The sequence below is a fragment of the Gastrolobium bilobum genome, unplaced genomic scaffold (assembly GCF_033153095.1).
Source record: "Gastrolobium bilobum isolate Gb01-03AN ecotype WA unplaced genomic scaffold, APGP_CSIRO_Gbil_v1 utg5107, whole genome shotgun sequence".
Classification (NCBI taxonomy): domain Eukaryota; kingdom Viridiplantae; phylum Streptophyta; class Magnoliopsida; order Fabales; family Fabaceae; genus Gastrolobium; species Gastrolobium bilobum.
In genome coordinates, this window is record NW_026897630.1 from 192,228 (window position 1) to 212,619 (window position 20,392).

The 20,392-nt window shown below is 35.4% G+C and overlaps 2 protein-coding genes across 3 annotated transcripts; one reads left to right on the forward strand and one right to left on the reverse strand.

Moving 5' to 3' along the window:
- Positions 1-1,207: 1,207 nt before the first annotated feature.
- Positions 1,208-14,201, forward strand: LOC133308763 (probable DNA helicase MCM9). Its single transcript, XM_061509455.1, has 20 exons — positions 1,208-1,336; positions 1,440-1,542; positions 1,643-1,742; positions 1,836-1,974; positions 2,245-2,311; positions 2,612-2,786; positions 4,900-4,999; positions 8,082-8,179; positions 8,451-8,516; positions 9,310-9,402; positions 10,280-10,396; positions 10,982-11,054; positions 11,654-11,720; positions 11,851-11,932; positions 12,161-12,282; positions 12,358-12,425; positions 13,054-13,163; positions 13,247-13,294; positions 13,377-13,529; positions 13,982-14,201. The coding sequence occupies exons 1-20, from the start codon at positions 1,245-1,247 to the stop codon at positions 14,059-14,061; spliced, it is 1,953 nt and encodes a 650-aa protein (XP_061365439.1). The 5' UTR covers positions 1,208-1,244; the 3' UTR covers positions 14,062-14,201.
- Positions 14,202-14,554: 353 nt separating this feature from the next.
- LOC133308764 (dicarboxylate transporter 2.1, chloroplastic) lies at positions 14,555-19,689 on the reverse strand. Of its 2 annotated transcripts, XM_061509457.1 has the most exons (5): positions 18,756-19,689; positions 17,219-17,532; positions 16,411-16,859; positions 15,867-15,996; positions 14,555-14,769 (listed from the first exon to the last, which is right to left on the reverse strand). In XM_061509457.1, exons 1-4 carry the CDS (start codon positions 19,575-19,577, stop codon positions 15,881-15,883), a joined length of 1,701 nt encoding a protein of 566 aa, XP_061365441.1. In that variant the 5' UTR covers positions 19,578-19,689; the 3' UTR covers positions 14,555-14,769; positions 15,867-15,880. The 2 variants fall into 2 exon arrangements, with proteins under 2 accessions (XP_061365441.1, XP_061365440.1); XM_061509456.1 differs by lacking the exon at positions 14,555-14,769 and having other exon boundaries at positions 15,634-15,996; positions 18,756-19,688.
- Positions 19,690-20,392: the final 703 nt, after the last annotated feature.

Consider the following 20,392-nt stretch of genomic DNA (forward strand, 5'->3'; position numbering starts at 1 on the left):
TTTCAATAATGTTGTACCCTTCTTCATACACGGTTATGTTACAAGCACATACCCTAAAAAACTACAAGGAAAGTGAAGGTTCATAATTTTGGAAGACATCTTTAGTCCTTAATAATCCTTTTAAGGCAAACGTAAAAATGTGAGATATATTCTGGTCAATTGAATTTTTTTTTTAAGGTAGATCAAAGGATAATAATTCACCTAATGCACCATCATGAGATTATAATCTCATGGTGTATATTTTTCAAAAGTATGTCTATACTCTATAGTTTCTTTTATTACAAAAAAGTGTTACTTTTTATGGTTGTCATCCTCTTTAGCTTTTACTTTTTTTTTTTTTTTGGTAAAAAGCTTTTACTTTTAACTTTCGAGGATTGTGATATAAGAATAACATTTTTTCACTTCATCAAATAGGACAAATAGTATTTTTTTAATATTTTAAATCATTTTTACACACTCATGCTTTAATAATAATAATAATTATTTACCGAAAATAAATAAATAATAATTATTATTATAATGACGATGGTAGGTATTCATATTTTTATGAGATCTATTCATATTATATTACAAAAGAAAATCAGTTGTATAAAACTAAATTAAACAATGATAATACAAGAAAAATCTTTTAGATTTAAATTTTGATCGGTGTGAATTAAGAGTTTAAAATTATAACCATAAACTACATAAGTCGACAGTAAAAAGGGTGGATAATCTTTGGGCTTCTTTTTTGTGTGTGTTAAAAAAGGTGGATAATATTTGTATTATAACACTTTTAACACAAAATATGTATTTCGTAAACAGTAACATTATTACAAATAGCCAGTTATAAGAGAAAATCTTGCATTGCTCAAAAGCATCACAATTATATAAAAGCTATGGAAGTTTGTTAACATGTAATTATATAGTATATGTTATTCTACTTATCATTGTTTTATGCCTATTTTATTTATTATTCTACAACATCATTATATCAGAATATGAAAAGGAGAAAAAAATAATAAATATTAATTGATTAGAGAATAATAAATAAGATAGATATAAAAAAGAAAGTAAATTAAATAATTTATTCCTTAAATTTAACGTAATCTTATATATTAAACCTTTTAAAATTTAACAGTACCTACTCGTCGTGCAATAAATCCAAACCCGCCATATTTTTATTTCGTGTTCATTCCCTTCCCGCCGAAACCATGGAGACCTCCGGCGAGAACACGGCGGATCCAGGTTACTGGAAGAAGCCAATGGCGAGCTACCTCGTTCGCTATCATTCCGACCAGCTTCTCTCCATCGCTTCTTCTCCCGATTCCAACCTTCATTTCCCTCTTTACGTCGAGTACCCCATTTCACTCCAATTCTACTATTTCTTTTCTTTTCCTTCCCTTCCCTTTATTTACTGCAAAACCAACCCTCTTTGTCTTTCTCTTTCTCTTGTTTAGTTTCGCAGAGTTGATGGAGGACGATCCTCGCATTGCCCGTCTCCTATTTGCCCAACCCAACACCTACTTGCAAGTATTCAATGATGCTGCTCTTTGGGCCCATGTCCGTTCCTTTGCTCCCATCCAAATTCTCTTTTATTTATTTAATTTGAAGGAGAAAAAGGAGAAAACTTGACTTGGATTTGTGTTGTGGGTCATGTTAGAAAATCGTATTGGGAGATATGGCGGATGACAAGAATGGGGTTGAGAAAAAGTTCATTCATGTTCGCATTAACATCAGTGGTTCTCCCCTTGAATGCCCTGGTTTGTTTTTGCCCACTACTTGTTTGTCACAATTCCCTTGACCTCAAAACTTTGTTGATACTGATTCGTGTGTGTTTTGTTTGATGTAATTAGAGACTTTTCCAACCATAGGACGTGTTCGAGTGGAGCACCGTGGAATTCTTCTCACTCTCAAAGGGATAGTAATCAGGTCCGGAGCAATCAAGATGCATGAAGGAGAAAGGAAGTACATGTGCCACAAATGCAAAAACAGGTTAATCCCTATGTTTTTTCTTTTTCTTTTCTTTTTTCTTTACAATTTGTACGGTAAGGATATCATCGGTTAATCCCTCTCAGTGAGGGTTTGTGATTTGAGAGGGTAATAATATGTCTCTGATCCACAAATTAAGTGCTCACGCTTTATGTGTGTGTGTACAAGTCTAATTCACTTATGTACATTTACAACTTGGTAAAGATATCTGTTTTATGCCCATGTACCTCATGATAACTTTGTTGATATTCAGTTAATATAGCATGTGCGCAGCTTCACAGTTTATCCTGAGGTGGAAGCTCGAAACTCCATACCATTACCGTCAATTTGCCCAGTTCAGGTATATTCTGCATCTGAGTTTTAAGTCCTGCATTTTCCAGGCCTTTGTCCCCGTTGCAGTACCCCAAAAAAATAAAATCATGATATGCAGTCATATGTTAAGATTTAATATTAACAAAGTGTCACGTTTAGAATTTTCTTGCACTATGTGAAGTTTCTTGTTGTAAGCTGGGGAATTTGTGGTTCAACTTATTTAATCACCAAATTTGCCCAAGAAGCTTAGAATTTGATTTTGGAACTTTATCCTTTGAATACCTCTGCTCATTTGGTTATGTTGGTTATTTGTTTTTCTTAATGGCAGAAGTCTAAGCCCTGCGGAGGCACAAAATTCCAGTATGTAGAAAATACTATAGTATGCCATGATTATCAGGAGATAAAAATCCAAGAAAGTACACAGGTGCTTGGTGTTGGGGCAATTCCTCGTTCAATTCTTGTCATCTTGAAGGATGACCTTGTTGATGTTGTTAAAGCTGGAGGTATTTAGATTCACCTCAATTTTTCATCCTCTACTTAAAAACTCTAGTATAACATACGTGGTATTTTAACATGTGGCCTGTAGTGAAGATTATGAGCAGGTTTCTAGTTAATACTTGGTAGCCCCATTTTTCATCTATCAATACTTGATCTAAGAAATCTAATCCATAAACTATGAATTTCACTTTCCTAATGATGGATGCTGCGATATCTTACTATGAATCTGGTATGATTTCTCTCTTGCTGTATTTGCCTTATTATTTTGGACTTTTCAATCTTTCAAATCATTACTGGAGATAAGTTGTATACATGTGGGAAAATCTTGTTTGTCTTATGTGTTTTGTGTTATAAATAGGCTTGCATTTGATTTTGGACTTGACCTGACATGTGATCTGACTGACATTTGATTTCTTACTGTTTTTCATGGATGTTAGTGTTGGTCTCTGGTCTCATGCTGGTGTGGATCTACATATAGTATGATCAGAAGTTAGTGTATTGAATCTCAGTGACAGTGAGCATTAGGGTGCATTGTGATTAGGGTTTGAAAGTGTAACGCCCGGCCGCTTCAAGAATCAACGATTATCCCCACACACTAACACGAGACTTTTCAGTGTGCTTTTTCCTCACTCACACATTTTCCGGGAAAACTTCCCAGGAGGTCACCCATCCCAGAATTGCTCCAAGTCAAGCACGCTTAACTGTGAAGTTCTTCCGATCCGGGCTACCGAAAAGCAGATGCATCTTGTTAGTATAGGTAGTACCAATTAATTCTTATAAGCTATCCCAAACTGTGCAGTCCCATACCTGCACAGTCTTTGGAATCCCTCTCTTTCGGGTGACGATTCGATTCATTCATTCATGCATGTAACCCCCCGCTGGAAGCCTGTCAGGAGCCGCTCCTTGTCCATGCCCTTTCGCACCGGCGATCACTCCCCGCCCTCGTCAGCGCTCGGGATGTTACATGCCCACCAGCTTCCGCCTGGTTCGTCTTCGAACCACACCGTACTGGAAGAGAGGCCCTGCTCTGATACCACTTGTAACGCCTGGCCGCTTCAAGAATCAACGATTATCCCCACACACTAACACGAGACTTTTCAGTGTGCTTTTTCCTCACTCACACATTTTCCGGGAAAACTTCCCAGGAGGTCACCCATCCCAGAATTGCTCCAAGTCAAGCACGCTTAACTGTGAAGTTCTTCCGATCCGGACTACCGAAAAGCAGATGCATCTTGTTAGTATAGGTAGTACCAATTAATTCTTATAAGCTATCCCAAACTGTGCAGTCCCATACCTGCACAGTCTTTGGAATCCCTCTCTTTCGGGTGACGATTCGATTCATTCATTCATGCATGTAACCCCCCGCTGGAAGCCTGTCAGGAGCCGCTCCTTGTCCATGCCCTTTCGCACCGGCAATCACTCCCCGTCCTCGTCAGCACTCGGGATGTTACAGAAAGTTGAGTGGCTAATGCTTATTATAATCTTCATTGATCATGATGAATTTTCTCTGTTTTGGCCGTGGATGTAAACAATGTATGTCAAACCATGTTAATTTCCAGGTCTACTTTTTCTTCTCCCTATTTCCTGTTTGCTTCCCTGGTTACAACAGCTTTTAAAGTGAACAGGAAAGTTCTTTATTAACATGTTTATATATTTATTACTTTTGACTCTATAGTATTGGATCTTTTTGAGATAGATTTTTTTAGTTCTCAGTAGAAAATGCAATTTTTCTAGCGGTCATTTCCTGAACGTTTGATGGTCTATCACAAGCTAAAGATGGAGTGCTGGAAGAGAATATTGACAAATGATTTTAGGTAGATACCCAAAAATGAAAAAGGAGTATTCAGGGAGCATTTCTTTTAAAATATGATTATAAGTGGTAATAGCATATCCTTTTGTTAATGATGCCTATGAAAGAATAAAATAACTTATCAGTCCTTCTACTATAGTATAGCATATAGGGACTATTTGTTTTCTTCTAAAAAAAAATTAAATTAAGAAATACTCATGGTATACATTGGGTTGAAATCCTTTGTCTCGGCATAGCATGTGTTTAGCCCAAGGCATATGCAATATTTGTTTTTTGTAATGAGGACTTTAATTCTTTTTAACTTGCAGATGATGTGATTGTCACCGGTATCTTAACAGCAAAATGGTCCCCAGAATTGAAGGATGTGCGCTGTGACCTTGATCCTGTATTAATAGCCAACAATATAAGGTGAAAAATAAGTTCTCATTCTGTTTGCCTTTAAAAAATTTATAAGAAAATAAGCTTCCTAGTAGATTTTCTGTTTTGGCGCTCTTCATGTGAAAGTTTGTCAAGTGAAAAATATATTTATTTATGCATGCTCTAATCTGCTCGTACTTCCCCATACTTTATAGACCATACACTGATGCCTAAGGTTGAAATGCCAACCTTTTCTAGTAATGTTCTTCTCATCATTTCCTTTCAGGTTATTCTCTTGTTAGTTCTATAGGAATCTTGTGTAGCTTGGCTTGCCATTTCTTTCCCATGTTCTTTAATTTGGTACTGCCTTGATATGAATTTCACTTTCAAGGAGATGTTATTCTTTTCAGCATTCAATTTATTGCTTATGATGACTTCTAATTATGTTTCCTTTACTAACATCTAGGATGTTTAATAAAACCATTCATGCAGCCCACCTAATAGCTTAAGCTTTTGGGTGGATTGGGTTCTTGACATAATATCTGACTCAAAACCCTTTGATTAGATGATCTATAGATCGGCACTTTCCACCCTCATTCTTCATTATTAAATTATGTTTTAGCCCATGGCTAAGTGCATCTATGCATTTTCCACACACAGTGAGTATCATGCTAATATACCCTAGTCCAGTCTCTCTTCATTGTCAAGCTGATCATGAAAAACATTGCGATCCTTTTACCTCTATTTGGCTACTTTAACCCTTGGCCTTATTTCTGCTAGATTGAGTCCTTAACTAGAGAACATGAGTTCTACCTTTGAACTTCTGCCTGATGCACTTTGTTTTCCTAAATATGAATCCCAATTCATTTGGTGACTAATCTTTAATTCTAAAGCATAAATATAATCTGAAACCCCGTATTCATTAGAACTGTTGATAAATATTCTTTAATATAAAGTGATCAATTGAAAACGAGACATATAACATACAAAGTTTGTAGCATGCGGTCAGTATATTATTACTCTAAGCATTCTCTGTGGTAATAGCATCCTGGCATTTTAAATTTGTGCCGATCTTCATTTTTCTCTCGAACTAAGGCAAAATTGAATGGGAATAACTACATCCAAGTCATATATGGTCATTTTTTGCTTATTTATTTAGGAAACATTTCTTGCTTTATCTTCCTATAAACTCTTCAAGATTTTGTTTGCAATGCTGTGTTTTAATTTTTTAGCACTGTTTTGATATTATTTTTAGGATTTTTTTTACTTATAGTTTTAAGTTTTTGAAGAAAGGGTGTGTGTTACACAGATTGATATACTTTTGGGTTTCTTACCTGTAAGCATAAAATTGGCTGCATGATTGTTCTATGAGAAGGAAGAGTGACAAAAATTGTGGGGAACAGCACCACAAAAGCTAGCCACTGTGGTGCGAGATCCCAAGCCAGATAAACCCAACATCAGAATACTTCCAATGTGGGACTCAAGTCCTATATTTTGTAATTGGATCCTAACATTTCACCATACTTCACAGCCCTAGCATCCACATGAGCTGGCAGTGCACAAGCCCTTTGATTAATCTTTGATGAACACTGCAATGCCAGCATTACCACCCGTGCAGCTCATTTGCAACTAAGGGGACATTGTGAAATGCTCTGATATCATTTGATAAAAACTGGAAAATAAGAACTAGAAATAGGTATCGTTATTCATGTCTGTGAACTCCATCTGTGTCAGGCAAGAGTCAGCTCTCAATAAGGAGAATAAGGTTCCGGAATTTGGAGGGTATAGATCCGAAGGAATAAGCAGGAGGTTAGTGGGTTAATTGTGGGAGGTCAATGGGTTAGTTAAAGACGGGTACAGTGTCAGTCAGGAGGTTAGGTAATTAAATGGGGGAAATTGTAATGAGAAGGCGTCTTTTTCGAAGATAGGGGGAAACTGAGATAGTCCCAATTCGGAGAAGGGGACAACCCTTGTTAGAGGATCCCTCCTTTTGTAGTCTGTTTCGGAATACAAACACCATTACAATTCCTGTTGTGCCTACTCTGAGAGCCTATCGATCTGTCACTGCTATGAAGGTAACAGTGAAGAGAAATGTAAATGCAAGTGGTAGATGAACCAAAACAGAAAAAAGAAAATAAATGATAAGCAGCACTTTGAGGGTCGATAAGCAGCACTTTGAGGGTCTGCACCTCCCTTTCACGCCATTCACTCAATTCATACTTCCTCACCACTCTTATAAATTTCCTTATATTTCTCCTCCAACCGAATCCTTTCTTTCCCTTGGCCATGTGTTCACTGAAATTGGGTCCACTAGTGAATATGCCTCCGTGATTTTCTCATTGCTCCTGCTTACTGATTCTCTACTTCTCCCCACATTTCTCTAGTGTAAACATTAGTAATAGGTGGACTATCAGAGAGTAAGTTTCACATATATATACATACATATTGATGGAACCCAGACAAATGCAACAACAATTTAACAGCAAATAAACAAGAAAAAAACACTTCTATTACTCAATAAGACTTTGGAGATACATGATGTGACAGTATCCACAATAACGAAAGAGAAACAGAACATTAACAAACTTCACATTCTTCCTACAAACTTCAACTGATAACGATTACAGACTCCACTATTGAAAATGACGAAAGAAAATGGCAATGCAGAAAGATAAACCAAAGGTCTCTACTCACCCTCAAAGCCAAAGACCTAGGCCTCAAGAGATCCTTTTCCCAATTCCCATTTCACTGAATACATACCTCCCCACACTACACACTGCCTACCTTTTATCCTACTCACAGAATATTCTAGAATAACTAACTAACTGACCCACTTAATTTTACGCCCATCACATACATATGTACGTACATACATACACACACATATATATATATATATAGATTTTTTAAAAAAGAGGGAACTTGATGCTGTAAATTCCCACTCTACACAGGTTTAGACCCATTATATGAGTCTATAGTAGGCAGCCTTATCTTGCATTTGCAAGAGGCTGATTACATGACTCGAATCCGTTAACTTGCATTATGCTATAAAATGTAGTCATTTACTATGATCTAATGGAAGGAAAGCCTTGATCAAGCTTGTACTTAATTTATATTTTCTCATTCTTGTCAGGAGAATCAATGAACTGAAGTCAGAAATTGATATTTCTGATGATGTTGTTATGAAATTCAAGCAGTTTTGGTTTCACTTCCAAGATGCACCTTTAAAAGGTGGTATTCTGAAAATACAACTTTTGTATCCCTTGTATCATTTAATTTCATATTTTCGAACCTGTAAATGTCTCTCAATATTCATTATTTTATGTTGCCCATAAGAAACTGGACTTCACAGAATAATCCATCACCTAAAATGTTGATCCAACTCTGCCCACACCCCTCGCATGCCAAATTTGGTTAAGGACTATAAATTTTTTCTGAAAAGTTACGATTTATGAATTATGTTATCTGAGATGAAAACTTTGAACCCTTTTCAAACTGATAGGGAGGAATGCTATTCTACGAGGAATTTGCCCCCAAGTATTTGGTCTTTTCACTGTCAAGCTGGCTGGTAAAAACATTCACCCAAGGTTATGGCTATTTACATATTTACCTTGAAATTCATTGTATTTTATTATAGGTATGATACTTGCTATTTGGAGGTTTTGGTCACGGCCTTGCTGTTTCTCTCAAGGATTTGCTTCGACATTTGTTTTCCTACTTGTTTTATTGATGAACGTATTGAATTTGCATATGATGGGGTCCCTTGATGCATAATTCTTTCAAAATATAAAGCATAAAAATGAAAATATTGTGGTGCATATTGGAAAATTTATAGAAAGGACTAAGTACATGTAAATTTTTGAATAAAAAAATAATTGCAAACTCTAAAATGAGTTGTTCAGATAGAGTAGAGTGATTCAGCTAGAGTCAAACTTCCAACTGATCCAGGTAATTGGAAATGGGAATCCTAAAGATGAAGACATGGTGTCTCTAGATCCATTAATTTCATTCGAAAGAGGAACCTTATAAAGATTGTAGAAGGAAAACACATGACTTCAAAAAGAGATTATAGAGAAGTTAGACCTAGAAAGGACTTAGATGGGGGGAAAAAGTGTGATGTGAGACCTTAATTTATTTTGATTAAAAATTCATATCATTGACATGAAATAAGTTGGATTAAGACCTATGGCTCTTATGACTTATTTAGTATGGATAAGAGCATGGAGGAATTTGTTCTTCTCAAACTGAGAATCATTTTTTTCCTTTGATAATTTAGGATTAGACAGTCTTTTACTTCTTTAACTGAAATTTCCCTTTTCATCTCTATGTAAACATTTCATGTCTTTTGTTTCTCCAATCAGTTGCATTAACACTTATCGGAGGTGTGCAACATGTCGATGCTTCTGGAACAAGGATAAGGGGGGAGTCCCACTTACTCTTGGTTGGTGATCCTGGTATGCAATCCATTACTACTGCTATTTTTACCACCACCTCTCATACTACTACTACTATTACTTAAAGTTTGTAACCTAGATTACCATTTAATGCTTGATGAATACTACTCTACATCCTATACACCCCTCAAAGTGACATAAGGTAGACCAAAAAAGAGGTGAGTTCTACCATTCTGGTGATGATATATGTGGCAGAAAAGTTGGGTGTAACTTTGGAGCTACCTAATCGCTTAAGTTCTTTTGTAGTGCTTCAGTTATTCCACTACTTGTTTAATAATATTTAATAAAAAAAAGGAAGTTTCTGCATGCTTGTCACAAGGTAAAAATGGCATCAAAGTTCTTCTCTGTTAGGATTTTTGTTATTAGAACTCTGTATGCTGTTAAACTGCCACAAAAATTGGAAGGTAGAAATGGTGGTGTTTGTATTCTGAAACAGAGACAACACGAGGAAGGATCCTCTTACAAAGAGTTGTCCCCTTTTCCCAACTGTGACAATCTCAGTTTCTGCTATCTTCCCAAAAATTGCCTTCTCATTACAATTTCCCCTATTTAACTACCTAACCTCCTGACTGCCACTGTAGTGACTGTACCTGTCTGTAACTAACCCATTGACCTCCCATAACTAACCCTCTAACCTCCTTGCTTATTTCTTCTGGGAAAAAAACCTTCAAACCTTATTCTTCATATTGAGAGTTAGCTCGTGCTAACACCTTATGAGTATGTGTTTGCTCTCTATCAAATGCAGTTTTCTTAACTATATATGTGAAATATGTGTTGACTTTCCTGTCAGCTCTTATCATCAAGTTAAGGTAAAAACAAAAGTTAAAAAAATTTAGTCCTAAATTTCTCTCGTTGTCTTTGTTTGTTTGTTATATAGGTACTGGAAAATCTCAATTTCTAAAATTTTCTGCAAAATTGAGCAATCGATCTGTTATTACCACTGGGTTGGGAAGCACAAGTGCAGGATTGACTGTTACTGCAGTAAAGGATGGAGGTAAGTTTCAAACAGCTTTTATTTTACACAGCAACAGATTCTTTTTCCATCATTCATACCTTAGTAATAGAACCTTTTCTATTTGTATCAAAAAGTTTTGCATATCTGTCAAAAAATTTGTTTCTGTTCCAATTCACCTCTCGCTATTAAAATTAGTTTGTTGAAATGCTCTTTAGTAAACTGTTGGGATTTCCCTTTTTTGATAAGATTGTGTTCTAGTTGCATGTGCAGCCCTGGATTCCATTGAACATTGTTGTGGAACCCTGAACATAATGAATTGCTTGGTTGTGTTGGTTTTGTAGTCATTGATTTTTTCTTTTTATTGGTACATGTCCTATAAAGGACTTTTCGTTTATGCAACATGTCTTTTTTGCATTCAGCTTTCATGAACTTGCCTCTCATGTCATTTTATGATTGATAATGATGATGACAAAAATATTGTTTAAGTTAAAGTCTACCATTTCAAGTGGACTTCAATTTAATTGTACATTGCTCAAATAATTAATTACAAATTTCAAAATGCATGGATCTGCATACCTTTTAGTCGGTTATACTAAGTACAAGGCCAATTTATGGAATCTTTAGGTGAGTGGATGTTGGAAGCTGGGGCCCTTGTTTTGGCAGATGGAGGATTGTGTTGCATAGATGAATTTGATAGGTAAGCGTAATTGCTTTGGTTTTACAATTGTTTCTGGAGGTTTGGTCCTTGTCCAAATTTTGTATATGGCCAAGGATTACCCCAAGTGTGGAGCTGGAAAACAAAAGAGGAAACGATATTCATTGTTTGAGGTTTAATTGCATATTCACTCAGGAAATCTTGTGTTTGTAAGAATTATAGAACATTTTTTTGGGGTTTTCTTTCATTATATTTAAAGATTGGATGTTTGTGTCTTTGCAAAATGATGCTTTCATTTCAGAAGCAGTGCCTTAGCGAATTGACGTTTTTCTCTTTATCGTTTATGAATGACATAACAGAGCCCGTACTCTGCAATAAGAGAGCATCCTTTGTTTTAATGAGAATTGAACTTTAAATTCTAACTGCACTTTTTTCCATTTTGAACTTGAAGACCTCGACAAGATTCACATATAATTGTTTCTACTTTTCATCTACATCACAACTTCCATGCTCTTAAGTTGGTCGACACAGTTCTCATTAGATCTTCATGAAAGTTAAGATTTAGTGGAAATTCAGGCAGATCAGTTTATGATTATTTAGCATGTTGGCATTGGCTGTGAAACTAAAAGTTCTTTTGGCAGTATGAGGGAACATGACAGAGCAACGATTCATGAAGCCATGGAGCAGCAGACAATAAGTGTAGCCAAGGTAGAATGTTTGAATACATTATGCAAAACCTGAATGAACTTCTGTTTTCTTCAAAACCCAATTGTATCTTGTATTGGCAGGTTTGTGTTAAAAAAGCATGGCTACTGATTAACTCTCTTGCTTCATCCAGGCTGGTCTTGTAACAACACTCAGCACTAGAACAACTGTATTTGGCGCCACAAATCCGAAGGGACATTATGATCCTGATCAACGTATCCCTTTAATCAGTATATATTAGCTTAATATTATTTAAAATTAATGTCAAACTACGATCCCTGTTACTCTTGATGTAAATTTCAAGTTCATCAAGCTTTTTAGTCTTGCTGCAAGGTTAGGAATTTCTGAAGAATCACTATATCAACCACACTGATTGCTGCTAAATTTCTAAAGTAGTTTACTATTGCTTTAGTTCAATACTTTTCTCACTTAACACAAGGTAGCTCTGTCTGTCAATACAACACTCTCCGGTCCTTTATTAAGCAGGTTTGATATTGTCCTCGTGCTCTTGGATACAAAGAATCCTGAATGGGACGCAGTAGTTTCATCTCATATTCTTTCTGAGGTAATCTGGATCCCTGTACAATGCATCAGCTTCCTATGGTTACAGATTATAATACTCATGAAAACTAATATTCAGGCAGAACCCGATAGAACCAACAGTGATGAAGATCTGGCAAACATCTGGCCTCTTCCTACACTCAAGAGGTAAAGTATGAGGCTAACGGCCATGGATAACAATGTTTGCAGATTTAAAAATAAAAATAAAAGGACGCTTGAACCTATCTTGCATTGGTGCTACACTGTTAGGTGTCTCTTAATTCTTGATCATCTTTAAGCTCTGCCAGCAACTTCGGAATCTATAATTTACATGTAGTTTCTCTTCTCTAACTTGATTTTGAGTCCCATTGCTCCGTTATTATGTTGGCATCTTGAAGCTGCTTATAATTTTAGGATAACTTGTAGTGCCCCAATCTTTTTGTTATTTACTTTGAGCATCATACAGTGGGCAAGCTTTTCAGCTTTGATTTACTGATGGTTGTTGCACTCTAATTTAACTTCCCTTGCTTATCTGATTTGTTTCCTTTTGGAAAGTAGACTCTTGTTAATTTCAAAAATAATATTTAATTAAGATAAACCATTTATTTTCATGGACAAATAATGAAAATTATGGTGACCTAGTTGTATGCAAAATTCAATCTCCATTGAGTTCCTTTTGTCCTAGAGAACGCTTTAACATTAGATAGATCAGATTTTTTTTCTGAATTTCTTAGTTTTAATATTGATGCTTTTGTAAGACTCTTGGTTACTCATAATGTTGCAAAGAATCCTGCAGGTATATACACTATGTGAAAGAAAATTTCAGACCAGTTCTTACGAGAGAGGCTGAAATAGTTATATCCAGCTATTATCAACTTCAAAGGAAATCTGCAACTCAAAATGCAGGTTTGACCTAGAAACATGTCTTTTCTAAATAGATTTAATAATCAATTTATGTCGTTTTATTTAGTTATAAATTTGCAATGTAGCAAGGACAACTGTCCGCATGCTGGAAAGTTTGATACGCCTAGCTCAAGGTATGTGAATGGCATTGTGGTGAAACTTCTCTGGTCAACTTCCCTACACCTCTTATGTGCTTTGACTCTTTAAATGTCACAGCTCATGCAAGGCTGATGTTCAGAAATGAGGTGACTCGACTAGATGCCATCACAGCTATTTTATGCATAGAATCCTCCATGACTACCTCTGCTATTGTGGATTGCATTGGGAATGCTCTGCATTCCAATTTTACTGACAACCCTGATCAGGAATGTATCCTTCTTTGCATAATGTAGCTTTACAAAAACTTTATACAACAAGGACAACCCAGCTTTATCCCACTAACTGGGGTTGGGTAAATGGATCTATAGATATAAACCAAAATCTTAGTAAAGCCATTTATATTGTGGTAATTTGAATGTCTAAAATTTTTGTCTCAAACATAATAAAGCGATATGGATAAGTAGTGTTCTTCATTTAGTTTGCATGGAAAATTTTGATTTGATCTTTACTCATAGTAATTTCATTCAAACTGGTTGAAAGAGATCTATGTGCAGCAGAGAACAACGGGAAGTAGAGATCGTAAGTTTTAGAGCCAATGAATGCATGTGAATGACCTTTCATTTTGTGCATAACTAAGTAATATTGTTGTATTGTGCTCTGTACACTTTCCACAGCATTTTTAATTGCTTCAACAAGAACTTCTTTACTACACAATAAAACAGATGCTAAGCAAGAAAGATTGATCCTAGAAAAATTGGGATCAATAGATGACTTTTCTGATATGAATAGCATGGAGGGCTGAAGGAAGACAGGAAAACAACATGGAAGTTTTGTATATTATATCATGAAAGTAGTTCTGTTTGTTTGGTTGACTTTGTTATTTTTATTACAATGGAATAGATTGCTGTAGCATTGAAGGGGAAAAGGACATTCTTTTAGTTACCAGACGATATAGATGACTTTACTATCATCGCCTTATCTATAGTTTTGTTTCTTGTGAACAGTTGGTTGACTCAGGTTGAGTACTTCTGATATGTATACTCGACAGAATAACATTCAATTTGTACGACGATGATTTACCAACCATGTAACAATGCTATGTACTACCCAAATGTTTTGTGTGCTTGCTTTATTTATTAGAAACACATTTACGACTTTTCTAATTATAAGCATTTCCCAAGAGGAGATTGGGGGGGAGAAGAAAAGTGCTCCATATTAATTCAGAGCTGTTCTATCTTTTTGTTTGGTCAACTGGGAATCCATGGACAGACAGACCCCCTTCTGCTTTGCTTAGTTGGATGTCCTTGCATCTGCTCCCTACTTTCATGGGAATAAAAACCAAAAAGAGTTGGGTCGTGAGAAGAAGTTTCTCTTGTCTCTTCCATATCTTCAAAACTGATGTCCTTGTTTGATTTCCAGTATTTGAAACAGACATTTTTCTGTCCTTCAACCTTCTATAAGAAATGCAAGTTTGCATTTCACCCCAAGTGAAGACTGAAAAGGTGACACTCTGCAGAAAAGCAGACACAATGGTTCACTCAATAGTTTTTTTTTTTTTTTTTTAGGGTCTTTAGGATACCTTTATTTGCAGGCCAAAAACTTCAATAATTTCGAACATTATATTTCTAGATGTATCTTTTGGCACTGGATACATACGCTACAACCCCAGAAAGTTTGGTTCTATCAGACTTGATGTCAGCAAGACAAACAATTTTCTTGAGAGTTAAATGTATTTATGTATTACGAAAGCTTTCATTTTTTACTGGTGCTTGTTCCTTAAGATTCTCTTTCCATAGACCACAAAAAAAAAAAAAAAAAAAATTGCTTCTATATAATACTTTTTTTCCAAAAGGAAAGGCTTGGTTTCAATTGCAGCCCCATTGAAATGTGCTAGCTGCAGCTAAAAATAAAAAATTGATGACGATTCTATAGGTTGATGACATTCTATAAATTCTTTTAAATTTAATTTAGTTACCTCTTTTCTTGAGGTCATTCGGATACTTTGTCATAACTTTCATTAAAATATTCAATATATTTTCACTCCCTTAATACTCTCCCATTTTATTTAGTGAAAATATCAAAAGATAAAAAAAAAAAGTTGAAAAAAAAAAACATGATTAATACTTTCTTAATTTTCTGAACTGACAAATAAATTGAAACAATTTTTTCGAAAACAACAATTTTTTCGAAAACAACAAATATTTTGAAAAAGAGAAAGCAATATGATAGTAACCTAAGTTGGCACAAACATGTAAAAGATTTATTAAAAAGCTAAGCAATAAGGCGTATTATAAACTGTTGAAAAAAATCGAAATGCTAACGACATCAAACCATGCAAAACCTTCACAAAAGAAGATCATGTAACTGTGTAAGTTTCAAATCTTTAATTCAGGTTTCCTTAAAAACCTTTTATAAATATATTAATGACTGTATATAAAATAAAGCAGGGGTAACAATACTAAAACTAACAAATAAATAAAGCCAAAAGCAGAAAATTTTCATGTCAAAATGATGAGCTCAACTGTCCTCAAATCAAATGAAGGACCTTTTCTTTCGGCCGAGAAGAAGAAGGGCCAAAAGATACAGGGAAAACTGCTATTTACTTACATGGAAATGGAAAATCAATACAAGCCCAAAAATTTCCACCAGAAAGAGCCAACACCTCCCCAGATGGTTGCATTAATAACGGCCATGATGAACCCCATTTTGAATATATCAGGAAGGTCTACATAACCAGCTGTTGAAAAAGAAGAATTAAAAACATATCAGCCACCATGCTTGAACATATCTTAAAATTCATAAGAAAAGGGGGAACGGGGTAACTGATTATAAAGATTAGGCTTGCCTTAATAGAAATAGCCTTTTGGTCACAAATTGCAACTAGAATCAGCATAAAAAAAGAATAAAAATATTGACATAAAATACTTATTTTGGAAGGTTTTCAAAAACAGTCTCAAGATTGAGCACACAGAAATGAAGCATTAGAACCAAATACAATAGACATGCAGTTTTAAGAGAAGGATAACTATTATGCACTGTAAACATAGGTAGTGGAACAAAGTTCCTGAACAAACACAAGCTAAATAATTAAATAGCTGAAAAGAAAAACAGTAAAGACAGAAATTAAGTGACATTATAGAGAGGGACAAACCTCCATAGTATACAGCAGCCTGACCACTACTATAGTGTGTTATTGCACCAAAAAGATTTGTGTTATAACCTAAAGCAAGAGCTGCCAGAACACTAGGAACACCAGCTGCCCTATGCATAGCAAGAAATGCAGAGTATAAAGCCCCCACATGTCCAGTCTGACTTGCAAAAAGGTAGTGGATGATGAAATAAGCTGCCTGAAGAACAACTAGTGAAACTGGCCAGCTCAATGAGAATGACTGAAGATTGTGTGCCACACAATCCGACATCCAGGTCACGATACCAAGGTTTGTCAACTGGCTTGCCATACCTACTAGAACGGCAAACCAAGCCAAGGTATCCCACGCCGATTTTTCTTTCAAGCAGTCATTCCAATCAAGGACTCCTGATATGAGGAGTATTGATAACCCAATCATCGCAGCTACCGTGCTTGCTATGCCAAGAGTCTCTCTGCAGGACCAAAAAAAATACTGATAGTAAACTAGGAAAAATTGCATTGAAACAAAAAGTCAAAAACAACAATCTACAGATATATAAGTGAACTCTTTCACAGTCAATAAAGAAGGAATGGTGAGTGACATTAGTATAGTTTGGAATGAAATCAAATCAAACGTAATATTACTAATGGTATCACATTGTAATCAGAATTTAATTCACTTATGAAAGAATTCCTAAAATAGCATTCATAATAAGCTAAAGGGTATAAACCAGATGTACTCCACCCAAAAAGTCAACAACCTAATAAATCAATCAAGAAACCATTCATCCATATACATAGATGTAGATATAATGGATGGAATATGACATACCCAAAGATCCACAAAGAGACTGCAAGAAGCATTGTAACAACCATAACCCATTCATTTTGAGTGACAGGGCCCATACTTTCCAGTTTCTTTGCAGCCAGGGCAGGTGCATCTGGTGTATCTTTAATTTCTGGGGGATAGAGCTTGTATAAAATCAATGGTGTAACCAGAAGACAAACGAGTGCAGGTAAACTAGCTGCCTTAAACCAAGTAACCCAAGGGTTTGAAACTACCACTCCAAGCTCCTCTGCTAATTTCAAACACAGCAGATTTTGAGCTGCAGCAGTTAGGAAAAGAGCACTAGAGTTACCAGCAGACTGTCATGGGTCACAAAGGCAATGCACAAGTCACTTCATTATCATGTGATAGCAATTTGCAAATAAGAAGCAGAACAAGTAAGATGAGAATTCAGCAACATCAGAATATATGGTGATCATTGCTGGTAACACATTATTATAACAGGCAAATATGGTGCCATCATGTCTTATGAAAACAAAACAAAACCAAGAAAACAGGCATTTTTACAAGGCAGTGAAGCATACTCCAAGCTGGCAATACCGAAGAAAGATTTCAAGTTGTTTCACAAAAGCCAAATTTGAAAAGAGCTTAGAAATCTTATGAAATTGGTTAAATCTGAACTGTATAATAATTTGTTCACATTAATAATCTCCAGAAATTCGGCAAACCAGAAGCAATCAATTATCTAAACTTTTCTGTCAAAGAACTTCCCAGAATACAACTGAAATACTCATTTAGCAACATGATACCAAAGTATATTTACCTCATCCTTTTTATTCAAATCAAACGTTCAAACCTCTTAAGTTACCTGTCTTTACGTGGTTTTTCCTTCTAATTTTTATAATACAAGTGTTGAGGCCAAAATTCCTTTAAACAAGGAAAGCAACGAATAACACAAGAAAGAACTGAATAATTATTTATTACAGATTTCCTATTTTGGCATTACGGTCTTTAAGTGAGATGAAGAGGCTTATAATGATTGGAGATTGCATCATGAGAGAAAAATACTTGTAAATACAGATTCAGCTATATAATGGCATCAGCTTGAGCTCAGCTGCAAAAACAAAAAATTTCTGTACAACCTATACATCTAGGTTTGCTAGATTTTCCTGTGAGAATTTTCAAACATGAAAAAAATAAATAAAAATATTGTCTTCTAGAGCTCTTTAAGGACCTATGAGGTTCTCACTAGGCTTTTAGATAATATTAAAAAAATACAGTGAAACTTTTGTTTCAATTCATTCATGATATTATCCTTAATTCTTATTAATTGAAAGTTTTCTTTCTTCTTATTTTTTATTGGTCAATGAAGACTAGATAGAACAACAAAGCTGATCCTTTGGTTGCAGAACTGTAAAAGGCTAGAAACAGCCAAACTATAAAAATCCTGTAATTGTTCATGAAACCCCACTTTTTAAAAAAAATTACTTCTTTCTCTTTCCTCTGACTTGTAAAAATTCTAGGACCCATCAAAACAGATCCTGGTTAAGCAACAACAGAGAGAAGAAAAAAAAAACCAAACCTGAAATTGGTTCTGAACGAGAAAAGCTCCCAACCTCTTAGCCGTTGGTTTACCCGGTTCACTCCCTGCAGAGAGTGATAGTGAATTTATAATTGGCAAGAACACACCACCGGCTCTGGCGGTGGTGCTCGGCATTGCCGGTGCAATAAGCACCTCACTGAATGATAGCCCATAAGACAACCCCAACGTGCTCTTTCCCATCCATTTCACAAAGTAAGTTGCAATCCTATCCCCTAACCCAGTCTTCACAAATCCACGAGCAAAGAAGAACGAAATCACTATCAACCAAATCACCTCGTTGGTGAAAGCACTGAAAGCAGCTGAAAAGGTGAGAGTTTTTGTGACCACAGACACTGTCAGGCCTAAAAAAGCCCATGCTCCAACGGGCAACGGGCTCAGAACAAGGCCCGCAATTGTTGAGAGGAAAATTGAGAGCAATTGCCATGCCTGAGGTGTGATTTCCACTGGTTTTGGAACAAGGAATTGAACAATGAGGCCTATGCTTATGGATATGAGAAAAGGGATTGGCTTTGCACCCTGAAGAATATGTGGGGCTTTTAAAGGTGAAGGTGGTGGAGGTTGAGATGAAGAAGAAGAAGCTTGGATTGGCTTGTGGGGTTTTGAGAAAGGATTAAAGGTGGAAGCTTTTGAAGGAAAGAAGAAAGGTTGAGAAATAATGGATGATCTGAAAGATGGGGTGTGGTGATTGAATGGAAGAGACGAGTTGGATCTGGTGATGGGACGAGGACGATGATGGAGAATGGAAGAGCGAGAGGAGAAGGAGATTGAGGTGGAGAGCGATTGAAGTACAAAGCTCTCCATTGGCAGGCACAGCAATGGGAATGGTTGAGGTTCACTGATGCTGATGGCTTTGCTCTGATAAAAGAGAAAGAAGTAATAAAAAAAAACACAAAAGAAAGAAAAAGAAGGTAGTGAGAAGCGAAGCGAACAACAATAGCGTTGGGTTTGTTTGAGAGTTTACGACTTACTTGTGTTGTGTCATGTGATGATTTAGTTCGGTATTTCCAATGCGTCTTCATGCGTGGTGGGAAATCATATGACACTTGTTAACCTCATCTTGTTTGTTTTCTTAACCAACCCTTTATTATTTGGTCTTTTTCCTTATTATAAGATTCTTTCAAATAAAATTATTGGTAAGGGGAATACGTTTGATACGTTACATTACATTGCCTCATATAATATATAAAAAAATTGATAAGACCTACTGAGAAAATGAGAAAAAGGAAAAAAAAAAAAAAATCCTACTTATTTTTTATATATTGTATCAGACAAAATTATTTCATTCTATATAAAAAATATATTATCCTATTTATAAAAGAGAAAATTATTTATGCTTTAAAAGAATATAAGTTGTGATATTTTAATTTTTTTAGATAGTACATAATTATAACATGGAAAACTACTTTTTTTTCTCCCAGTCACGTCAACTGACATGAAAAGCAAAAAAAAAATAATTTTTCATATTATAACTATATATTATTCGGAGTACATAAAGTCAAAAAAATTAGAAAGACACAAATTACATCATTTAAAAGAACACACACTAAATTCTTTATAAAATAGGAAAATAATTTCTACAAGACAGAAAATATTTCGTAGCTACTAAGGGTCTGTTT